This window comes from Lutjanus erythropterus, chromosome 11 (assembly GCF_056507025.1).
Source record: "Lutjanus erythropterus isolate fLutEry1 chromosome 11, fLutEry1.hap2, whole genome shotgun sequence".
Taxonomy (NCBI): domain Eukaryota; kingdom Metazoa; phylum Chordata; class Actinopteri; order Lutjaniformes; family Lutjanidae; genus Lutjanus; species Lutjanus erythropterus.
Genome location: NC_139327.1, coordinates 39259613 through 39283379, shown reverse-complemented (window position 1 = coordinate 39283379; position 23767 = coordinate 39259613). Strand labels below are relative to the sequence as shown.

Sequence of the window (23767 nt, the reverse complement as noted above, 5' to 3'; positions counted from 1 at the left end):
GTCATTTCAACATTAATCAACATTATAATAAATAATATAACACGCATGTGAGGATTAAATCCCAAGTTCAGCCTGTGATCTGTCGCTGTCTGACTGAACAGCCTCATGGAGGTTAGATTTTACAATTCTTCATATTTTAAACCAGTGAAATTTGTTAAACAAGTCATTAGGTGTTTTTAAAGTCATGATATTGAGCTGAAACAGATTCCACATTCTGTTTGCGTTCAGAGGCTGCTGAGCGCAGCAGACGGTTCCCACCGTGCGTCACTGTTCAACATAGTCGGCTTAATAAAGTTAATGATCACTCAAAGTTAAAATACACATTTCCTGTGTGTATTTCCAGCAGCAGAATGTTTGTGTGTGTGTGTGTGTGAGAGAGTGTGAGTGTGTGTGTGTGTGTGTGTGTGTGTGTGTGTGTGTGTGTGTGTGTGTGTGTGTGTGACTGACTCATAATAAAATCATCAATATCAGTGATCTCTTACAGAATATACATAATTATTTGATCAATTGTTGGTATAAAAATGCTGAATAGTGCAGCTTTAAAGGGACAGTTCACCCTAAAACCAAAAATACGTGTTTTTCTTCTTACCTGTAGTTGCTGTTCTTGGATCTAGATAGTTTTGGTTTAAGTTGCTGAGTTTTGGAGATACTTGCCATGTCTGCCTTCTCTCAGATATAATGAAAGTAGGTGGCACTCAGGAGCTCAAAGGGCCAAAAAAAAGAAAACTCAACAGAAACGTCTCTTTCTAGAAAATCGTGACCCTGTTTCTTAGAGCCATTTTTCTGCAGTAGAGCTACTTTCTTTCTGCTTGAAATGTATTTTTTTTTGTAGCCTCACAAGCCGAGTGAGTCCCATTACACACAACAATGACTCATTTTATCTGTTTTCTTTTAAAACCTGATGACTTTCCAACCTGTCTGTTTTATTTGCTTCCTTTTGTGAAGCACGTTGTCATGTGAATTTTGAAACGTGCTCTATAAATAAAGATTATTATTATTACTGGCTTAGTAAGACTTTTCCAGTGTCTCTGAGACTGTGGTTATGGGGAGACAGATCAGAAGCTGTTATGGCAGGAGACACATGCTGTGCCCCCTCTTGTATGGATCTCTGTTGTCATTGTATCTTTATTTTTGTCTGTCTTAGATCAGACCTAGGCAAAATGTGGCCCGGGGGCCAGATGGGGCCCACTGAAAGGTTTCATGTGGCCCTGCAAGGCCGTCATGGAAATACCAAAAATCTATCAAAGACAGTCAGTAGCATTTTGCTTACCATTAAACCGTTATCAGACCTTTATTTTGAAAGGATTCAGTGTGATGAACTGTATCTCACTCATTACAACCTGTACGCATTAAAATGTGTATTTATGAGGTGGACTGTCCCTTTAAGTCTACCTCCATGAGACTAAATGATCATTTTGGTGAGAATCTTTTGGTCCGTGTAAAATGGTCACTTGTTTGTGTGTTTTGGAGTCGACTTCCTGCCCTCTAGTGGTCAAATACCACTTAATGCAACTTTGCGGGGGAGAACTGGGACAAAGCCCTGGTGGTTAACATGCCTGTGTGTGTGGGATGAAGTGAGAGAGAGACCTAATTTGTCTGTGTGTGTGTGTGTAAGAGAGAGGGAGAGAGGGAGAGAGGGAGGGAGAGAGAGAGAGGGATGGGGGGAGTGAGAGAGAGAGAGAGAGAGAGAGAGAGAGAGAGAGAGAGAGAGCGCAGTCTCGTGGGCTCCCCAGGGGGACTCACGTGGTAATGGGTCAGCTCCATCTTCTACAGTCTTGTTGAGGTGGTGGATGGAGAGGTCAGTCTGCAGGAGGCTGTCTGCGGTGGCTCTGGCCAGGGCCGCAGCCAGGGAGCACGGGCAGTTACTGTGGGGGTGGGGGGGGGGGCACAACATGGTTATATGAACGAGTCGAGGATAAAAAAAAAAACATCACATCACAATAATCCTCTGTAGAGATAAACAATGTCCTCTGTCTTTTCAGCCTGACAGCAGGTTTAATGCAAAATGTGTGTATGCAGGTCCACATATCATCAGGCTGCATGGAGGAAACAGCACACTGATGGTTTTTCTATTCTTAGAGTTGTAACGGATGAAGTTTTTCCTTTCCAGTACAGAGCAGACTGAGACACTGACATGACAGATATTATCAGTCGATTCCAGCTCACCACTGATAGATAGATATTGGCATATACATCTGATAAACTGATTAAACTATTAAACTGTTTTGAATATTGATTAATCATTAAAGTAATATTCATGCAAAATGGCAGAATATTGTTTTCAGGAGAGTTCCCACTGTTTTCCTTTTATTGTCATATTAAACTGAACATAAATACTAATCGATTAATCGCCTAATCGTTGCAGCTGTGGTGCCAAATATCAACAGCAGTTATCTGAAGGCTCTGGTGAGGACCAGGAACATCTGGACACAATTTCACAAATCTCTTTCAGTCTGGATCAAAGTGGTGGCTTCACTGGAATATCTGCAGATTTATTACACAATACCTGAAGCATAAGACTGGCCACTGAAAAATAAAACCCCAAATTAAAAATCCATTAAATTATCTGAAAAATTAATTGTCAGAAAGCTAAAAACAGGCATGAAAAGTTGACATTTTGATTATTTAACTGCAAGTAACATTCAGGATTGATTCTGTATAATATGCACCCTGATCCCTGGGTAACAAATACGGTACATTTTCACTGAATGATGGAACAATCAAAATAAGCCCTTTAATCACTGAATAAATATCACATTTTCACTGATTTAACTGCATTAATCTTGGCACTGACAGATATGCTGTCAGCTGGAGCGAGCCGGTGCCAGTAATTTGTCTTGAAAAATTGTTAAAATGATATAACAGCTCAGTCTGAGAGCAGCGGCACATCACCACATCTGGCCAGAGCTCTGTGTGGGAGGAGGAGGAGGAGGAGGAGGAGGAGGAGGAGTCTCTGCTTAAGGTTAACGAGATATGGGGAGGATGAGGAGGAGGAGGAGGAGGATGAAGAGGGGGGTCGTTTGAAGGACTGAAAGCTTGCTGAACATGAGTCACCATGATAACTAGGTCACCTCCAGATGCGGGTAACCATGGTAACCCAACTTCTGGATGCTGTCCCTCACAACCAAATTTAATTTGAAAGTAAACCTGGTCTGACATCAGAACAATCAGAAAACTGAGCAGGTCAGAATCGAGGTCCAGGACCTGAGTTTGACTTTTTTACGAATTAATTTGCAGGTGTGTCTTGATTGGTTGATTAGGACGACAGTTGGGAGTCATTTTCTAAAAACAAAAACATGGAAAATAAAGGTAAACATGGTTATTAACTCAAGTTTACAGCCATGCTAGCTGCTCTGCGAAGCTTTGAGCTAAAGTTTAACATCCAGTGGTGGAAAGTAAATGTCTAAAATATTACTTAATTACAAATAAAAGTACAAAGTATTTGTCACAAACTGTTGATGTCATGTCACTTCTCCAAAGTAGAGTTGCAAATGTTATGCGTTTTCCTGAACCATTAGTTGAAAATGTCTCCTAAAGTCCCGACATGCCAAGTTGACTAAAAACTGGTCACCATTCACTTCCATTGTTTGGGAGATTCTGCAACACTGTTTTCCTGTGAAACTCCAGAAGTGTTTTGCAGATTAACTGGTAGGTAATGACTGAATTTTCATTTTTTGGGGTGAACTATCCCTTTAAAATGTTTTGGCACTGCATGGTCCAAATTCTGCTTTTACACTTTCAAAGATTTCAATACTTTTGTTGTTGTTGAGTCCATTTGCCCACTGAGCACGACACTGACTTTTTTGACTTTTTTAAATCTAATATTAAGTAACTCATGTTGATTTATATTAATTTAAAATGTAGCAGAGTGGCTGCTGATCCTCAAAGATATACTTATCTCAACTGCACTGGGAGTAGTCACTGCACTGCATTTAATTTGCCACAAATAGATGAACTGGGTTTGGCTGAGTGCAACACAGGGACATATTCTCTACAGTTAAGTGCTGTGAATTAAAGTGTGAAAGGGCCTCTGTGGCTCTTATGTGCACTGGCCTGGGTTTAATCAATGAAACCCAGAGCCAGCAGCAGCTTTAATGAATTCAGTTCTACTCCTGTTATCTACAACAGGTCGTTTTCTCGTTAATCTCTGAGATGTGGACGGATGTGTAGGCTTTTCACAAATATGAGTATTTTAGCAAACATGTGGTCACATCACATCACGTCTCTGCACCATCTTCTGGTTAATTTGATTTTGGATTCCTCCGCTTTGTTTGAAAGCGCCTCTCTGACAGTTCATAGACTGTATGTCACTGTCAGGTCTCAGGTCATCTGTTAGAAGGATTAAACATGAAAAACTTATGGTCCACATGTGGTGGGTAGAGAAACAAAGCCTTCATAGACTTCTCCTTGTTGCATGAATGCTCTCTGTGCTTTCCCACAGAAGTCCAGAGTAAAAAGAGGAAGTAAAACTACACACAGGCTGGGTTGCACCAACATGGATTCATTTTTCTACCTGTTTTACCTCTTTTAAATCATGGTTTCACTTTAAATTATGTTACACCAAACTTCAAAAGTAGGTTAAAATCAAATCAACAAAGACTACATTTAAATTTAAATTTAATTGATTCAGTATCAAGTTCCTTTTAAAAATAAAAGATATTTTGGTGATGTTTTGGAAGATGTTTTGTTTTTTGTAGCCATGTAGCGCCATTAATTCCGCAGGAGCAGGCTAATTAGGCTAGCATTAACAATTTGTAATGTTTTGTGAACTAGCTTTAAAAAAGCTAGCTAGAAAATAATAATGTTTTGTAAATTTTTTTGCTCACTTAGCAAATAATACAAGGTTTTGTTCGTTGTGGTGAGCTAGAAAACCGTGTAAGGTTTTGTTATCTTTTCAGCTAGCTAGCAAACAATATAACATTTTGGTAACCTTTTAGCTAGCTAGAAAACCATGTGACCTTTTAGATTTTCAACTAGTTAACAAACAACCTTAAGTTTTGTTAACCTTTTAGGTAGCTAGAAAACAATGCAATTTTGTTAACTTTTTAGCTAACTAGCAAGCGATGTAATGTTTTGCTATCTTTTCTGCTAGCTAGCAAACTAGCTGAGCTAGCTAGAAAACAATATAACACTTTTACTTTTTAGCAAGTGAGCAAATGCTGTAATGTTTTATTAACGTTTCAGCAATGTAGCAAATAATATAAAGTTAATTAACTTTTTAGCAAGCTAGAAAACAAATCTAGCTAGCCTTGTTAACCTTTCAGCTAGCTAGCTAGAAAACCATGTAATATTTTGGCTTGAATTTACTTTGTTGTTGCAGCCCACTCTGTAAAGTTTGTCAAATAACTAAACGTCCCGTCGAATCAGAACATTCCTCTTGTTAGAAAGAGGTTTAAATTCTACATGGAAACATGTGTACCCCCCATGAGCAACACTTTAAAAAGTGTAGGAAAATTAAGTTTTAATCTGCACCCTTCAAAATACAAATACCAGCTGAATCTACTTATGATTTTTATGATTTAAATTAACATGCACCAAACTACTTAACAGTTCAAAAGCAGAGTTAAAACATAATTTTCCTGCCCATATGATTTCCTCTTTTGTGTTGCCTTTTATTGCATTTGATGTGTTAATATTTTCATTAGTACACCATGTCAGCACGTGTACGTACTGCATATGATCTTTGCTTTTCTATAAAGCGTGCTGTATTTCCCTGAGAATGAAACGTGCCACATAAATAGTCTTACTTTGCATTTACTCTCATCAACAACCTGTAGTTCACTTTTCATATCTGTAGTCATAATTTGCCTCTCCTTTCTTTTTTTCTCTGCTCTCTCTCAATATGCTTGTGGTGTTAGAAAAAGTTAGAAAGAGAAAAAAGTAGAAACACCAACACAACAGGGAATATTCCTCTCTCCATGGCAACCACCGAAACTACAAATAACTTCACTGATGATCATGTTACAGAAATAGGTAAAAGTATTACAAAGACAATTACTCATTTACATCCTGACGTTGTCACTGAATATATCCAGACACTTTGTGACGCATTTTCTTCACATCATTGTAGAAAATTAGGATTTTTAAAATGCTGATGAGCTTCTAATCCACGCTCTTATAGACAAGCTCTGTCCTCTCCAGGGGATTTGTAACAATACTTAAGTCTAAAATAATGTCCAGGCAACAGAAGGACCCGTCTATATACTCAGAGACTTTGATCTAAAGTTTTAAAGGAATAGTTTGGATTTTTAGAAGTGTGGCTGTATGAGGTACTTATCCATTGTTAGTTTATTACCTACAGTAAATGGCGGTCACAGAGTTCAGAGAAGCGACAGGTTTACCACAAGGGAAGTTAAGGACTGTACTGCTGTGGACAGGCAGCAAAACGTGTTTTAGCCTCCTAATTAAAGGTCCACAGCGAAAATCAGTATCATTGTATGTGTACCATATATTTATAATATTTTCACCACTTTAGCTTGCTGTCAGGCAGCCTTTTCCAACAGACGACTGCATTTATATGAGACAAATATAGCTCACTCCAAACCAATCACAGTAACTTTACCTCACAGAACACAGGAGTTGCTGATCTACTGCTGCCTCAGTCTGGTCATTTGTTTGTGTTATTGAGTAACTTCAGTATTTTAAAAGTTAATTAGAGATTAATCAAAGAACAGATCAAGACAACGGTAGACCTGCAGCTTCTGTGTTCTGCAAGGTAAAATTACTGATTTTGCCAGTAGAGTTTGTTATACCAACATTTTGCATACATATGTAGAGATGTAATGATACCGAAAGATCAAGGTACGATAAAAACAAAAATATAAATGTAGTTATTATCTACTCACCCTTATGCTGATTGAAGTCCACAAAACGCTGCTGGAGTTTCACAGGAAAATGGTGTTTCAGGTGTTATTAACACCATGTTTTTAGCCTGAATCTTCACTGCAGATCCTTAGCTTGGAACCACGAAAACTGAACTGACACTGAACTGAAAACTGGTCACCGTTCACTTCCATTGTTTGGGAGATTCTGCAACTCTGTTTTCCTGTGAAACTCCAGCAGCGTTTTGCGGACGAACAAAATAAACCCGACCTTCAATCGGCATGAGGGTGAGTAGATAATGACTGAATTTTCATTTTTGGGTGAACTATCCCCTTAACAGATCATGGGCTGGATGATTTCCAGCATCTCAGTATTATTCAACATCCTGTAGTTGTCACCAGACCTTTTTCGTTCATAATTTGTTTTGTTTTTTTCAGAATCGTATAATATTGATTCTGACAATTAGGTTAATCAATGACGACATTTAATCACAGGTTTAATATCATCCACACCTGGTCTTTATTAGCCCTCCTGTCGCCTTGATTCGGCCAAAATTCTGATCTTATCTCAATATGCAAAGCTGGCAGACGTGTCAGAAAACACAGAAGGTTAAGGGTAGTGATGCAGGAACATCTCACTGACGTGCAAGGTGACGGTCAGCTGACAGACTGACACGGTCTCGGTTGGCAGCGCTTGCGTGCCGCTTCAATTCACAACAACTGGCATCCTGTCACTCCTGCAGTCGTGTCGTCTGCATGTGTGAGCAGGAGGATAAAAAGATGTGTGGTACCACTGAGAGCCTCCACAAAGGTGAGGATCTGGCACCACTTCACCTTCAACACCAACAGAGATTGATCTCACCACAGGTGCTCCAGCCAATGGCTCTCATCAGGTGTGTCAATAAAGTCTTATGGAAAGGTACATTCAAATACAAGTGTTGCAGAAAGATGCTCTCCAGTCTGATGTTCAGATCTGACCATAGGTGGTGGAGCTGCTCACTTTTCTCTGACTCATTCTGCGCCGTGTGGCTGCTGGAGTTTGCTGCACGGCGGCTGTCGGGTGACTTTAAAGGTGAAAAATCTCTGGTTAGAAAAAGAGGGATGGATGCAGATGGCTTGTAGCAACAGACTGAGGTTATTCTTGTTAAAGCTGCAGTGACTGACGGCATCAGGAAGAAGGTTATCTGGACCGGAGGTGAATGTGTATATATCCAGTCTGGTAATTCCTCTCCTCCTTTTAGAAACTTCGTTCTCGTCAGGTCTTTGATTTTGTTCTCAAACTGGGTCAAGGGCTGGAAACATCGGGAACACGGTAGTTAAAGCGTGCCCCTGTAAAGCAGTAACCACGGTAACCTCCTGGGTAAACTTCTCCTTGAAAGTGTGGCAGCTGTATGAGTGAAATATGTTGTGCCGGTTCTCAAAGAGCGGAACAACTCCGCCAAGACAAATTATGTAACATATCTGAATCTCTGACAGACATCTTTCACACCTACCTCGTTTGGAGGAGACGGTCTCACAAAGATAGACTTTGATTTTGGCTTACAGATAGTCAGACTCCAGGTAGATGTCTAAATTCATTCGCTGCAGAAAACAGTTTAGTTCTTGACTGTCTTTAGTGGGACTGCAGCACAATGAATTCTGGGTAAATCTAATATCTAAATATCTTTAGAGCCCTGGAGTTTTGGACTTCTCAGTTTGATTGGAACCAAAATTACAGGTGTGAAACCCAAACAGCCAAACCCTGGTCTGACCAAAAGCTCTGTTCTTAGTTTATCTTGGGAGGCAGCTGGATCACGCAAGAAGCCATCTTGCCAGGCTCCAAGCTGTGCGTTTGTGTCTGTACCACAGATGGCGCAATTGCCCTCAGAGGGACGACTGGCAGCTACAGGTGTGGTTTTAGATGCTCCCGACAGCAAGAAGCATCCAAGGAAACGACTCATCTCAAACAAACAATTGCGGCTCCTGAAGAGGTTAGCGTAGATACTGTGATGGCATCAGTTATATCAGAACTGGAGAGAAGAGCAAAGAACGACAATTTATCAATGGAAAAAAAAATGAAGGCTTTGGTTTCAGTTCGGTGAATTGATCTGATTGGCAGAAGTTAGCCTGTGTTAGACGTGACAAATGGTTCATCCAATCATCTGCCAGGGGATTTCTTGAAAGTGCCTACCCTTTTCTAAACAGTTTCTATGGACGGCTTCACAGATGGTTCTGTGTTACAAACCATCTGGTGTTTCAGGTTAGTTCTTATTTCCAATCAAGCTGAATCACTGTTCAGTTTGTTGCAAGTGTAAGACCATTTTTTTTGGGATGGTTTAAACTAATTGGACTTATTGCAGGAAGTTCTGGCAGGATGTCCTACAGGACAAAGGTACAACGCAACAAAATGAGCTGCAGCTGTAGATGGGAAGAGGAGGAGACCAAATGTTTGATTGACATTTGGTCGGATGAGTTTATAAAGAATTAGCTGGGGAAAAAAATCAAAGATTCTGACACTTTTTAATTTTTTCACAAGTGGATGAGAGAGAATAACAGTGACGTCAGACATACGCCCGTCTACAAAACAGCTAATTATAAGCATAGAGAGATGCAGCTCACGAGTGATGATGACAGGATGTATGCCATGTGTAGTTCTTTAATGCATTTGCGTAATTGCAATGCGAACCCAAAAGCAACCAGATCAAATATTTACAATGTGAGAAAAACCTCAATCTTGGTTTGGACTTTCAGGTGTGACAAGACTCTTAGTCTGGTCTCACCATCAGGTCAAAAGACTCCTTGAAAGGGAGACCACAGAGTTAAAAATATACCCAGTTTGCATCAAAATAGGATAATATACATATATATTTTATTGTGGGTTATTTACCCAAACTTAATATAATTATTTTGATCCAGTGTTGGACACTGAAAACTCCAGTTTCACAATAAAACTGTCACAAAAGACTAGTTGTACGCTTGTTGATTTATGACATTCAAAACTACAAAGGATAATTTGCTATGACCATGGCAAACTTTTCTGCTTTTCCCCTCTAATTTGTTATTTTCTCTGCTTCATTGCTGAAACACGCACCACATCTGACAGAAATACACACATAGTCATTAGAAAAGGAAGTGTGGGATTTGGATTAACCATGGCAGTGAAACAACAGTGAGTCACGCAACTGTGGTGTAGTTTTTATAGTTGTAGTAGTGGGAAACCACTGTTATTTCAGCCAAATATTGCTCTCTCCAAACCAACCAAACTCCATTGGTGAAATCGATAATTTTACCTCGCAGAGAAGGGAGTTGCTGGTCTACTGCTGCATTGATCGATTGGCTTGTTTGTGTTAGTGTGTGACTTCGGTGAATCCAAACTAACCCTTTAAAACACAGAAATCGAACAGAACAACAGAAAGGAACCAATTCTGGCAGCAGTAGACCAGAGACTCCTGGTTGGTTTGGAGAGAACGCTATAATATAGCATGCACCTTAAATAGTTTTGATTAATTTATTTACTTTTCCTTTAAGGTATCTGTATGTAAGGATTTTTTTAATCATAGACACACAGGAAAGGCCAGTCGTCTCAGTTTGTTACATTATACTGTCAGAAATGAACAGAGATATCTAAAAAGTGAGTGTGCAATAGATAAAAGAGGAAGTAAAGACAGCGAGGAAAGCAGATAGAGACGAGGAGATGCGGGGTGGGGAGGGTCTAACTGTCAGTATTTGGGTTTGTTCATCACGAGTGTCCTCTCCTCCATGTTTCCATTCATAGAAACATTTTCCTCTCTCTCTCCCTCCACCACTGGCTGCCCTGTGGGGGTGGATGCTGAGCCGGGGAGCTCTGATTGGCTGCAGGTCACACAGGAGAACACACGGCGCACCAATGACAGCTCCCCGTGGCTCGTGCATCACAGTGAGGTCATGTGGAGCGGAGGAGGATTAAAGGGGAGCTTAATCTCAGTTCACACCATCACACTGCAACAACACAACTGACTGGATATAAAAGACACTGCCACTGGTTTATCTGGTTCAACTGGTCATCAAAATCATACGTCCATAGTCCTGTTTTGTGTTCTGAGGTTTTTCCCTGTTTATCTCTTCGTTGTAATGAGATGTGAGCCATGTTTCACTGTGAATATGTGCACATGCACACCCACACACAGCTCAAATCACCCAAAACTACAAGAAGAGACTCGTCTCTGACAGTCTCAACAAAATCTGAGCAATAAATGTTCTGCTGATGGTACAGATGTTCCTGTTATTTTGTCCATCACCTGTACGCTGCTCACGACTGGTGACCTTGACATTTTGTAAAGGACAAACTGGTTTATATTCTATATTTATTTATGTATATTATAGGAACATCTACATGCTAAAGAGGTAACATCTTTGCACTTTGGACAGTTACATCACCTGCAGTCATTAAAGGACCAAGTGAGCTTTCAGATTGCAAACACCTCGTCCCACACTCCCCTTCAAAGGTTACCTGTAGAGCCAATTTATTTATTTTTTTATTGATATTTTAACAGGACAATCAGACAAACCAGATGTTATGATACACGAAATTACATTTTTTGTTTGTTTTAAGAAAGAAGAAGAAAACTGAAACAAACAATATTATATCAAAGTAAAGGGAGTGTACCAGACCTAAAGCCATAAACACAGATATTTCTCTCCCAGGCTGCACACAATAATATAGTCCCAACATGAGACGTACACATGGACAGAATAGCACTCCATTACAGAAAAAAAACACAAAATAATACAAAATAATACCAGTTACATCTGAAACTACCAGTTCATTGTACCAGGTGGCAGTACAAATTTAGTCAGACATTTACTGTATTAAGGCCAGAAAGGAGCCCCACGCAGTGTTTAGTTTGTCCGTTCTGGGCTACTGTAGAAACATGGCGGCCTCTGAAGAGATCTACACACTCTTTAGACATAAACGGCTCACTGTGAGGTTAGAAAAACACATCAGTTCTTATTTTCAGGTCATTATATACTAAACACTAAACATTCTGATGAATATTTTATTCAGTTTCTGCCATATGCTGCCAACAGATCTTAAAATAAATCGTACACAACAAACCTTTAAGACCGGGTTGCACCAACCAAGATTAATTTAACCTGAAAATCAGTTCTCATCAGAGTTTAGAAAAACTAGATTTAAAATGACTAAACCCAGATTTTAAATTAAGCAAAACTCTGTTTGACAATTTAAAACTAATCTCTCTTTAGTAAATTCAAGTTTAGTGATGTGAACTGAAATTAAACTGAGCTTAGTCAATATGGAGAGGCTTGTTTACCCAAATTAAAATAACTGCTAACTTTTGGTTGTATTGAGATATATGAAACTGAAAAAAATCACCATGAGAGTTAGAAATAAAGTGTGTGTTTTTGAAGGAAGACGAGAAAAATGGTTGAGATTTACGATGTTTTTAATTCCGCCTTCAACCAGATGACGGCTGAAGTCATGAGACTGACGGTACAGAAGTGTTGTTCTGTTCTTCTTCATTATTCACATGATTCTTATTATATTATCACTTATTTCCTGATGTTGCTGTCATTTTCAACAGCGGTGACAGAGTACTGACAATCTGTACCCAAGTACAGGTACTGTAGCATTAGTAAAATCTTACTCCATTACAAGTAAAAGTATTAGTGTTAGAAATATACTTCAGTAAAAGTACAAAGTGTTTGTTGCAAAAACTACTCAGAGTATTAGTTTCTTCTTAACCATTGATGCTACAGTCACCTCTTCAAACTAAGGTTACAAATTTTGTGCATTTTCTGGAAACAATAGTTGAAACCGCTAACAATCGATTAATCAATAATAATTAAGATCATTTTCAATTTTTTTTTTTTTGGTCTTTTTTTTCAAGTCAAAGTTTAATTTTCAGACAAAATAAAGTCAAATGAGCTGCAGTTGCTGCCATTGATTAAATATCCATGGATACATTTTTAATTGGTTAAATTCTTAATGGCAGTTAATCAATTAATAATTAATCACTAACATCCTTACTCTAAACTTGTGCTTATGCAGCATTTGGTTTTGTTTTTTGTTTGTGTGTCCTGGTTTTCATTGGTCCGTTCGTGATCAGATCACCTGATTGGCTCCTAAAATGCAGATGAAAGGTTGTTCAAATTGTACTCAGTACTCGATTTTAAAAGTAACTAAGTAGATTACATCTTATAATGAGTACAAGCAAAAGTAGGAGACTTGGAAATCCACTCATAAAAGTATAAGTACCCAGAGAACTACTTAATTACAGTAATTTGAGTATTTGTAATTAGTTACTTCCACCCCTGGTTTTTGGGTTTATTTTTGTTTTATTTATAAATTCTTTTTTATTTTCTTTCCTTCTTTACTCTCTTTAATTCTCTATGTATGTTAAATCTTCAAAAAGTACAAATAAACTAATAATGTAATAATAATGATCACAATGAGATATTTTTTTAAAAATTGTTCAGCCCTATTTGACTACCTTTTTAAATTTACACTGAATTAAAATAGAAAACAGCCAAACATCACACATGACACCAGAGCGTAGTTGGTTTATTTAACTTAAGTCGATTATCAGAACAGCTGCTGATTATTTCTCTTTATAAATGGACTACCTGTAACATTTTCCCCTCCTGCCTGGTTTATATTTTCCTTGGCCACAGCTCTGACTGTCGATACAGCATTGCTGGGAGTTGGATATAGCGGTATGCTTGAGTCAGAGGTGATTACTGTCTTCTCCCGTGGTCTTTACCACAGTCTGGTGTTGCTTTTGTTCTCTCGTGTGGTCTCTGCTGCGGCTGTGTTTAGCTACAGTCGTGCAGGGAGCTCTGACAGGCTGCTCGCTGTGATAAAACTGGAGAGCTCTGAGTGTATGTGTTAGCAGATGACTCATACATGCAGCCATGTTTTTTTTTTTTTTGTTTGTTGTTTTTTTTTTTTTTTGTTTTTTTTTTTTACCATTGCTTTCTACAAGCTCTCTCTTTTCTACAGAATTAGCCCCGGAGTGGAGCAACAAGGTTGTCTCCATAGCAACACAGAAGCAAGTGACTGACAGTCAATGGTGTCAGTCGTCCTGTTGCCAAACCCACAGAATGAGCTCGCACTTCATTATTCTAAATATTGAACCTTTTCTGTGCCAAGTGGAGGTGAGAGTGAAGCTCCACTGGAACGCACGCCGCTCTATTGATACGTTTTGGGCACCGGTCCCTTCTGCAGCACCAGGCGGGCATTCCTCGTACTAAAACCAGGAAGACGGCGCAGCCTCTTCTAGGAACGCGCAGGAGAAAATCCTCCGGCTATTTTCAGCCTCACATGTTGTTTATTTAATCCAGTTTTCCAAAAATGTGGTCATGAGAACATCTGAATTCAGCGAGTTTCTGACAACTACTGTTACTGAACACAGTATTCTCAAGAGGGCATAGCAGGATTACATAACACAAAGAGCGCCAGCCAGGCAGTAACCCTTAAATCATAGCGTTTTACTGCCGCTTCTCCCTTAAGATGGCTTTCAAGTGACTTTGATGAATTAATTTGTCTCCTCAGTCCACACACACCATGTGGCGCTTTAGTCTGTTGCTCGGCTCTCTGGCATCTAATGGTGAGTGGCAGGAATCCACTGATGCTGCGTCTGAACGGCTGGAGATCAAAAAATGAGTCTTTATTGCATCTTTAGGGAAAAAAAAAACATTTGTTCTTCCTTTTCCATTCAGAATTTTTCATGCAATAGAATAAAAAAATAACTGTGATAAAAATGTAGTGAATTATTCAACTATTGTCCCTCAGTAGGATTTTCAAACTTCTATATGAAACAGCTATCAGTGGTTCTCAAATAGGGGCCCGCGGCCCTCTGACTTCCATACCCAAACCCCTTTGGTTCCTACTGAATATTTTTTTTTAATTGTTACAAGATCCTATAATTTCCTGAAACAACAGGGCTAAAACAAGTTAAACAATGTTGCACAGTTTAGGGGCTAGTTTTGTATGAGGTACCACTTTACCTTGCTGTTAGATGGACTTTTCTGATGCAAAATAGCTGTTATATAAGCCAAATATCACTCTCTCTACACCAACCAGACTCCTTTGGCAAAAACGGTAATTTTACCTCCCAGAACACACAGTCGTTGGTCTACTGCTGCCTCAATATGTCCTTTTGTTTGTGTTATTTATATTCAATTTTCCAATGTCACACAACAACATAAGCAAAATAACAGATTGAGGCAGCGGTAGAAGAACAAATCCCATGTTGTGCAAGGTAAAATGACTGTTTTTGCCAAAGGAGTCTGGTTAAGTGAGTGCGAGCAAAATTTGGTTTATACAACAGCGGTTTTCCAGTTTAAGTGTACAAACTATTTAGAATATTTTCACTGCCTTACCTTGCTGTCACACAGCCTTTTCGAATAGGAAACGGCAGTTTTATAAGCCTGACATTTTCTCTCTCTGTAAACCAACCAGACTCCATTGGTGAAACCAATCATTTTACCTCGCAGAACATGGGAGTCGTTGATCTACTGCTGCCTTGATTGGTTAGTTTGTTTGTGTCATTATGTGACTTTGGTGTTTTCAAAGTTTACTTCAGATTCACCTGAGTCGCACAATAACACAAACAAACTAATCGATCGAGGCAGCAGTAGGCTAGCGACTCCTGTATTCTGTGAGGTAAAATCATTGTTTTTGTTAATGGAGTCTGGTTGCTGGTTGCAAGTACTTCATACAGCCCCATTTCAAATAATCACAGTTATCCCTTTAAGTAACATTTAATGATCTAGTGAGTATTTACAGCTGCACAACAACATATACATAATTTCCCCCAAATAAATTGGTATTTATTTAAGTGTAATGACTCTGTGTGCACCTCATGCATACTTCAGACCAATATTTATGTTTTTATAGAGCAATCTGAGGGTGATGCGAGTCTAAATAATTCTGACACCAGGATTAGCAGAACAACATCATTTGTCAGTGTCTTTCACAAAAACCACAAGCTACAAATCACAGTAGAGAAATAAATCATCTTCATGAACTCACAACACTCTCAGGTAAGGAGACTAGCTCCGGGCCACAAGTCATTTTTCATTTAAAAATGTCACGGCTTCACTTAAAAAGATATTAATGAAACCTGCTAGAAGAGGGAGGAGGGGTGCAGTTTGAAAAAAAATTTAAGTTTGGAATAATACTAATCAAAATTTGTGTTTTATTTGCAGGACAACGACTCGTTTGAGGCGGCCAGAGGGAACAAGCTCAACATATTCCAAAAGAGAGGCAAGGTAAGTTCAAATGTGTTCATATAGAGCGGCTAAAAGGAATTAATCTGAGATGTTCGATACTAAAAGGTCTGATGGAGATATACAACTGACTGTGGTAGAGACATACAGTGTATTTATCTTGTGGCTGATTAAAATAATCTGAGAGGATGGTAATGGTCGGGGTAAAGATCAGGAAGTCGTCTGGTCAGGTTTTGACACAAAAGAACTCGGTTAAAGTCATGGAAATATCGCAATTTGGATTGAAATTATTACTTTGTTAAAGGTACAATGAGTAAGATTTGTCCAAGCTGTTCGTAAACGCACCAGAAAGATGGTTTGTTTTTGTGTCTCATTCCCAGGTTGTCAGATACTTTTGTTTGAGGGCAGGGTCTCTGCTGTTAAACCCACCACCACACACTTCTAGTGGGTCATAAGTGATGACTGAAAGGGATCATTATATGAGTCTATGCATTGATTTTTTTCTTTTAGGAAAATGTGACATATTAGGGGAGGGGAGCTTTGCCATTGTGGTTACAATAATAAAGATTTGGTAAAGGTTACAACTATAGTACCTTAAAATAGCAGCTTCTTTATTTTGAGGCTACACTGACTTCTAATAGGGTGAATAGTGCCTCTGTCTTTCCCACTTTGCACGCTGCATGCTTTTTCTCTCACTATGTAACGCTGGCGGCCGCGTTGTGACAAGTGTGTAACACTTTAAGTCACACAACACCAACTCTGTCAGTGGCTTAAGTGAAACTGGATCATACTTGATGGAGAAAATGCTCTCTGGTTTTTCCCTCTGATGTCAACTCTCTCCAATTTACAGTTTGCTGATAATAAGTGAAGTAAACAGCTGCTAAATGTAGCGGCTATTGGTTTGTTAGCTTAGCCGCGTTGCTCTGACTTTGAGCTCAGAGTGATGTGGGAGCGTTGGTCCCCACCGGGAGGAGGAGGAGGTTTTCAGGCCTAGGGAGGCAGGGTCGCTGCCAGAGAGAAGAGGTGAGGGCAATAATTGATCCTTGGATACACTGTGAGGTTGCTGTTGTTGTTTCACAACTCAAGAGCACACGTGTGATGAATGGATTAAACTCTGTCTTCATCTGCTTTAATATAAACTGTGAATGTTAGCATGTATGGCTAACTAATGCTAGCTTTAACTTTACCTCCAGACAAACTTGTTAGATCCCACCGCATCTGCATTTGTTCTGTGGGGGTTTGAGGAGGAGGATGAGGGCTGATGAAGAATCAAAGTGGGTCGATGACGGTGCATCTCTCTCTGGCTCGCTGTCTCAGGTCTAAGCTGAGTTAGCTTAGCTCTTATCCCAGCTCTCTTCCGTGATCACTGGGTGACCCATCTCAAGCTCGAGTCCGTCCATTTTTCTGTGTTTGTGCGTTCACAGAGTTTTGTGCATCTGGCAGCAGCAGGACGGTGTATGTGGGACTGACTCACAATAAACTACAGTGTGTGTGTTCATGGTAATGAAGGAACAAGTCACCCAGTGCAACAGCGTGGCTCACTGATGTGCTTTTTGGACAACAATGGAGGCTCAGAGGAACCAGGCTTTGGCTGCACAGATGATTCTTGTTAGTTGCATCAACTCATTGTTGGTTTTATTCTTTTCACTGGATTTGTCGTCAATAAGAAAAATATCATGAGACGACTTCTTTAATAACAACACCTCCAGAGATGTTTTCATACAGATTCTACTGTAGACTCAGTAGAGCTGCTGTTAATATTCTATCAACACAAAAACACTGTTCTTCGATATGAATAAGGCTTGACTTTTATTGCATGATCGTGGAACAAATACGGTTCTGCACAGATGTGTTTTCTCACCGACCATATTGTAAGACGAGTTCATCCACAGTAAACAGGAAAAATCTGCACGCACTCTGAGAAGCAAGGGTTCTGTCTGAAGGACTGAGGTTCGACCCAGAACCATTTGCTTCTGAAGAACCCCTTTTTAAGCAAAGGGTTTGTCAAAGGTACTTTGTAAGGCCTCTTAATTCACTTAAGAACCCTTTTCATCCAGAGAACCTTCTTGGAAAAAAAGAGTTCTTTAAGGAATGTTGTTCTTTGTACAATAAATAGAACCTTCTGGGTGGGTTCCAGCCAAAACCCTTGGAATACAAAAAGGTTCCCAGTGTAACCCCCTGAGTGTGTACTAGATAGAACCCTTAGCATACAAAAGGATTCTTGGTAGAACCCCCTGTGTCGGTTCTAGATAAAACCCTTGGAATATAAAAAGGTTTACAGTAGAACCCTCTGTGTGGGTTCTTGTTAGCACCCTTAGAAGAGGGAAAGGTTCTGGATAGAGCCCCCTGAGTATGTTCAAGAGAAAATCTTTGGAATCTTAAGAGGTTTCCGGTAGAACCCCCTGTGTGGGTTCTAGATAAACAAATTGGAACATAAAAAGGTACAACCTCTTGTATGGGTTCTAGATAGCACCCTTAAGGGAGGGAAAGGTTCTGGATAGAGCCCCCTGAGTATGTTCTAGATAACGCCCTTGGAACCTAAAATGGTTCTTGGTAGAACCCCCTGTGTGGGTTCTTGTTAACACCCTTAGAGAAGGGAAAGGTTCTGGATAGGACCTCTAAAAAAGGGTTCTGGGTGAAACCTCTCACAGATTATTCTAGGTGTAACCCTTTATCTTGGTTCTACATATAACTAAAACTAAAAACTAAAGTTTTCTGAGTGGAACCTTTCTAAAAGGTTGTATCTAGAACCAAAAAGGGTTCTCCCACGGGGGCAGGCCTAAGAACTGTTTTTGGTTCTAGTTATCACCTTTATTTCTCAGCGTGCAGTGTGGGGAGGCGACAGCTGAAGACAACAGCAGAAGTCAACAGAAAGCGAGTTCTGTGTTCTGCCCTCTCAGCGGTTCTACCTCCTAACCTAAAGTCCACCTCTGGATGTTTTCGGCGCTCTGCTGATGTAACACTGTGCATTTCAAACAGGGTGGAAATGATGGAGCGACTGTGACTGCAGACGTCACAGAGTGCCGCTCTGTGCATTTGCAACGCCGCGTTCCACTTACGATGAAGTGCACAATGTCGGCTGCAGAGAAGCGTGTCTAACGTGTCATAAAATTAGAAAAAAAAAAACCCTCCACGGCCTGCGAAGCAACCGATAACAACAACCTACAGTGCATCTGGGACCGTCGTGTAGGCAGCGAGTGCACTACTTCAACCAGACATGACAGTAAGTGGAGAGGTGACACGCGGCGGAGAGAATGAGGCGTAAAGCTCCGCATGTGTCGAGTATTTGAAGTGTGTATCTGTTTGTAGCCAGTCAGTTTCCAGATAAGCCTCCAGCCTGAGCTCAGGCTCCACAGATAGACGGAGGAACTTGCATGTAATTCCCTGTGAGGTTTTTGAGCAGGCCCAGTGCCGCTCTGCTCACAAAGCCTTAAGGCGGCATTATGTAATCCACCAGCTGGATCATTGGTGGATTGGTGAGAGCCTGTAGGGGAGCCACATCATGTCCTGACCTGAACCGTCTCTGGAGGCTCCTTTAATTGAGCCAATTTCACATAAACAATAGTGTTGTCTGTCTGAGCCGTGTTACATCTGCAGCAGTTTAAACGTCTGCACTGATTTACTGATTCGCACTAAAACTAAAGGGACAGTTCACCCAAAAATGAAAATTCTGTCATTATCTCCTCACCCTCATGCTGACTGAAGGTCAGGTTTAGTTTTTTAGTCCACAAAACACTGCTGGATTCTGCAACACTGTTTTCCTGTGAAACTCCTGCAGGGTTTCTCAGACTAAAACCAACAAAATAAACCTGACCTTCAATCGGCATGAGGGTGAGTAGGTAATGATTAAATTTTCATTTTTGGGTGAACTATCCCTTTAACACAAAATACAGTCAAATTAACTGTTTATCTACAAATACTCAACTCTAAAAACCCTGTTCTTTACAAACATCTTCTTCTCACTCAGTCTCCAATCCATCTGCAATACCTAGTGTCTGCAATTTAAAGGAATAGTTCAACATTTTTTTAGAAACATATTTGTTGAGAGTGTAAAAATAATACAATGTAACAATGTAACAAAGTGCTTCACAAAAGAGAATAAGACAAACAGGATAATAGAAATAGAAATAAAAGCTGAGGAGGGATGTTCAATTAATAATAAAAAAGGACACACATCAAATATTTTCAAAAGGTTTCACAAAAAAGTTTTTTAGAAAGCGATTTAAAAGAAGATAAAGACTTGGTATGGTGAACAGCGCCGCAACTGATTTACTTTCTTTCTTTTCTTTCTTGTTTTTTTTGTTTGTTTCTTTGTTTCTTTGTTTTTTGAGAATTTCTTCAGCAAACTTGTACAGGTTTTCTGTTGTTTCTGTTATTCTTACCATCCTTTTGATGATTTCATTGTTTATTTTCACTTGAAAGCAAATCCTCAAATTAATTCATTATAATGAGTTGTCAAAACTCACAATTTGTTTACAAGTTCTAATAACTTGTGGTGGAAAGAGTTCTCAAAATTTGTACTCAAGTACGAGTACTGTTTCATTACTGAAATATTACAAGTAATCAATTACAAGTAAAAGTACTGGTATTACAAAAAATACAAAGTATTCTTCCTTTCGTCAGGGTTCATCGGCCTGTTGAGACGTATTGGCAACAAAACTGCAAATGAAAGGTCTGAATAGATTCAAATTGTACTCAGTACTCAATAATGATTTTAAAAATAACTAAGTAGATTACATAGTGTAATGCATACTTCAGTATGAGTAAAATTACTGAGCATTAATTAATTGGTTTGTTCAAAATAAAATATATCTATCTGTGTATCTATCTATTGTCAGAGTTTATTAATCGGTATTAATTACTTTCTTGATTAGTTGTTCGTTTTAAAATGTCAGAAAATGGTGGAAAATGTTGATCATTGTTTCCGAAAGTCCCAAATGACGTCCCAACTGTCCTGTTTTACTCACAACTCAAAGATATCCAGTTAATTTATTTATTTAATCGATTAATCATGGCAGCTCTAATGGAGAGAGTTCTGTTGTGAGGGGGACAAGCCTGGGAGTAACCAGCAGGGCTCAATCCATCTGATTAACAATTGATTAATCAAGAAAATAATTGACAGATTAATCGATGATGAAAATAATTGTTAGCTGCAGCCCTCGTCAGGCAACACATCTAAAGTCACTTTGCAAATCTATGAGCTGAAAGATGTTTATCTGATGTTAGATGTTGTCAAAATTAGAATTACAGCTGCTTTAAAAAACAGTCCATAAATATATTATTTAATTTTCAAAGAAAGATGCATTAGTTTCCCTAAAAGAGCTGATCACTGTAGTTTTTAGCAAACATGACATACGTGTCAGTAGGATGAATTCATTGTTGGTTCTGGTCTTTTCTTGGGATTTATTGACAGTAATAAAACATATATAAATATAGAATATTCCCAGGGTTATCGTATTTAAAGATTACCCTCTGTCCATGTCCACCCTGCAGCCATGTTGAGAAAAAATAGTGCTTCATTTTCTCTGTCGTAGACTCATTTATCATTTATCATACCTTGATACCAGTGACAATAACGTCCTTCAGGGCTGTCAAAAGGGAAATGTTTATCACGAGGAGAAATGTCACTTCAAGCCTCAACACGCTGTCTTGATCCCGTCCTCGCCATCTGTTTAAACAGAGCATTGAAACTGCTTTGAGGATGAAATGTTGATTGTGAACCGCTCCCTTCGTACAGGCGTGACGACGCTCTCGGCTCAGGAAACAGCTGTTGTGAAACGTCTTCTAATTAATCTCTAATTTAGAGAAACGTTTTAGAGACGTTTAAGGCTTTTATGCTCATAACTGAACCAGATTCACAATAGTCTGGATTTAGTTTTGGTAATTTAGGTTATTTGATTATCTTTAGTTTAAGTCCAGTTAGTGAAGTTAGTGATTTTTTTTTTTATCTCATCTATGCTTTCTTTCTCAGAATCAGAAATACTTTATTGATCCCTGCAGGGATACTGTTGACACTACAGGTGCTCCCGTTCAATTATAGAAAACATACACTGCCTGTCCAAAAAAACAAGTCACCGCCTGAATTTAACTGATCAAACAGGTCAGATCCTTCCAAGTTATTGAACTCTAACTGACGCAGCGAGCAGCTTCTCATTTCTTAAACAAACATGTCAGAAGACAAATCCTGTGGTCGAGGAAAAGATGTTCCTCTGTTTCAGAAGAGTCAAATTATTGACCTGCATCAAGCAAAGAAAACAACTAAGGAGATTGATGAAAAAACTAAAACTGTGTTAAGAACTGTCCAACACGTTATTAAAACCTGGAAGGAGAGTGATGAACCAAGAAGTGTGGTCGAAAAAAACATCCTGAATGATGGTGATCAGAGATCACTTCAATGTTTGGTGAAATCAAATAATAAAAAAATCAACAGTAGAACTCACTGCTGTGTTTAATAGTGAAAGTAAGAACATTTCCAGACACAATGTGAAGAGAACTGAAGGGATCGGGACTAAACAGCTGTGAAGCCTTAAGAAAACCACTTATCAGTGAGACTGATCAGAAAAAAAGGCTTCAGTTTGCTAGAGAGCATAAAGATTGAACTCTGGATCAATGGAAAAAGGTCATGTGGTCTGATGAGTCCAGATTTACCCTGTTCCAGAGTGATGGGGGCATCAGGGTAAGAAGAGAGACGGGTGAAGTGATGCTCCCATCATGCCTCGTGTCTACAGTACAAGGGGGGGGGCAGTGTTATGATCTGTGGTTGCTTCAGTTGCTCAGATCGAGGTTCAGCAACCTGAGTTCAGTTCACTACCTGAATAAACTGAACGATCAGGTTTTTATACCAGTGGATTTTTTTTCCCCTGATGACACGGACATATTCCAAGATGACAGTGTCAGGATTCATTGGGCTCAGATAGTAAAAGAGGTTCAGGAAGCATGAGACATCATTTTCACACATGGATCGTCCACCACAGAGTCCAGACCTGAACCCCACTGAGAATCTTTAGGATGAGCTGCAGAAGACTTTACACAGCGGTCCGACTCTCCCATCATCAATACAAGATCTTGGTGGAAAATTAATACGACTCTGGATATAAATGTCATGACGTTGCATAACCTTATCGACATGATTCCACGGAGAATGTGTGCTGTAATCAAAGCTTAAGGCGGTCCAATGAAATATTAGAGTGTGTGACTGTTTTTTTGGCCAGGCGGTGTATATAAGCATAAAGAATTAGAACAGAAAACAAGTCGGTAAAAATATCTACGTTCTGCTACAATATATAAAAGAGATAATATGACAAATATCTACGATAAGAAGTGTGTAAAGGTGCATGTGCCTTATCTACAACAGTAACAGCAATATAAAGATATTAACCTGCAATATGTAGCAAATATAAGATGAACAGAAATATAATAATGGATGTAAAAACTAGGTACAAAAATGTGCATCAAGCTAACAGTTTTGTATATATTGAACGGTGAGTTATTGCAGAAGTTATTGTAGATTTAAGTCAGTGTTGAACACCATAATCCATAAAATTAGCTGTAGTTGTTCTCAGTCCTCATGTATTTGGTGATATGTTCGTTAGCTGTATTCTAATGCTTGTAATGGAATTTTAATGTCACATTCATATCACAAGAGATGCTGAAACAATTTATCAGCTAGTTGACAGATTTTTGAAAATCATTTAAGTAATTTATTAGGCCATCTTCTCATTTTTTAATAATCTAAA

The 23767-nt window shown here is 39.2% G+C and overlaps 1 protein-coding gene and 1 long non-coding RNA gene across 2 annotated transcripts in view; one reads left to right on the top strand and one right to left on the bottom strand.

Annotated features, from left to right (window-relative positions):
• The window catches only part of ppm1e (protein phosphatase, Mg2+/Mn2+ dependent, 1E), a 57333-nt gene that overhangs the window by 9870 nt on the left and 23696 nt on the right, over window positions 1-23767 (bottom strand). The window contains exon 2 of the mRNA XM_084730086.1: window positions 1744-1865. Within this exon, the coding sequence (XP_084586212.1) occupies window positions 1744-1865 (122 nt within the window). The remainder of the gene's footprint in view (window positions 1-1743; window positions 1866-23767) is intronic.
• Window positions 1-23767, top strand: part of LOC146319511 (uncharacterized) — a 32258-nt gene that overhangs the window by 2784 nt on the left and 5707 nt on the right. Inside the window, exon 2 of the long non-coding RNA XR_014771549.1 lies at window positions 16011-16073. This is a non-coding gene — a long non-coding RNA (uncharacterized LOC146319511). The remainder of the gene's footprint in view (window positions 1-16010; window positions 16074-23767) is intronic.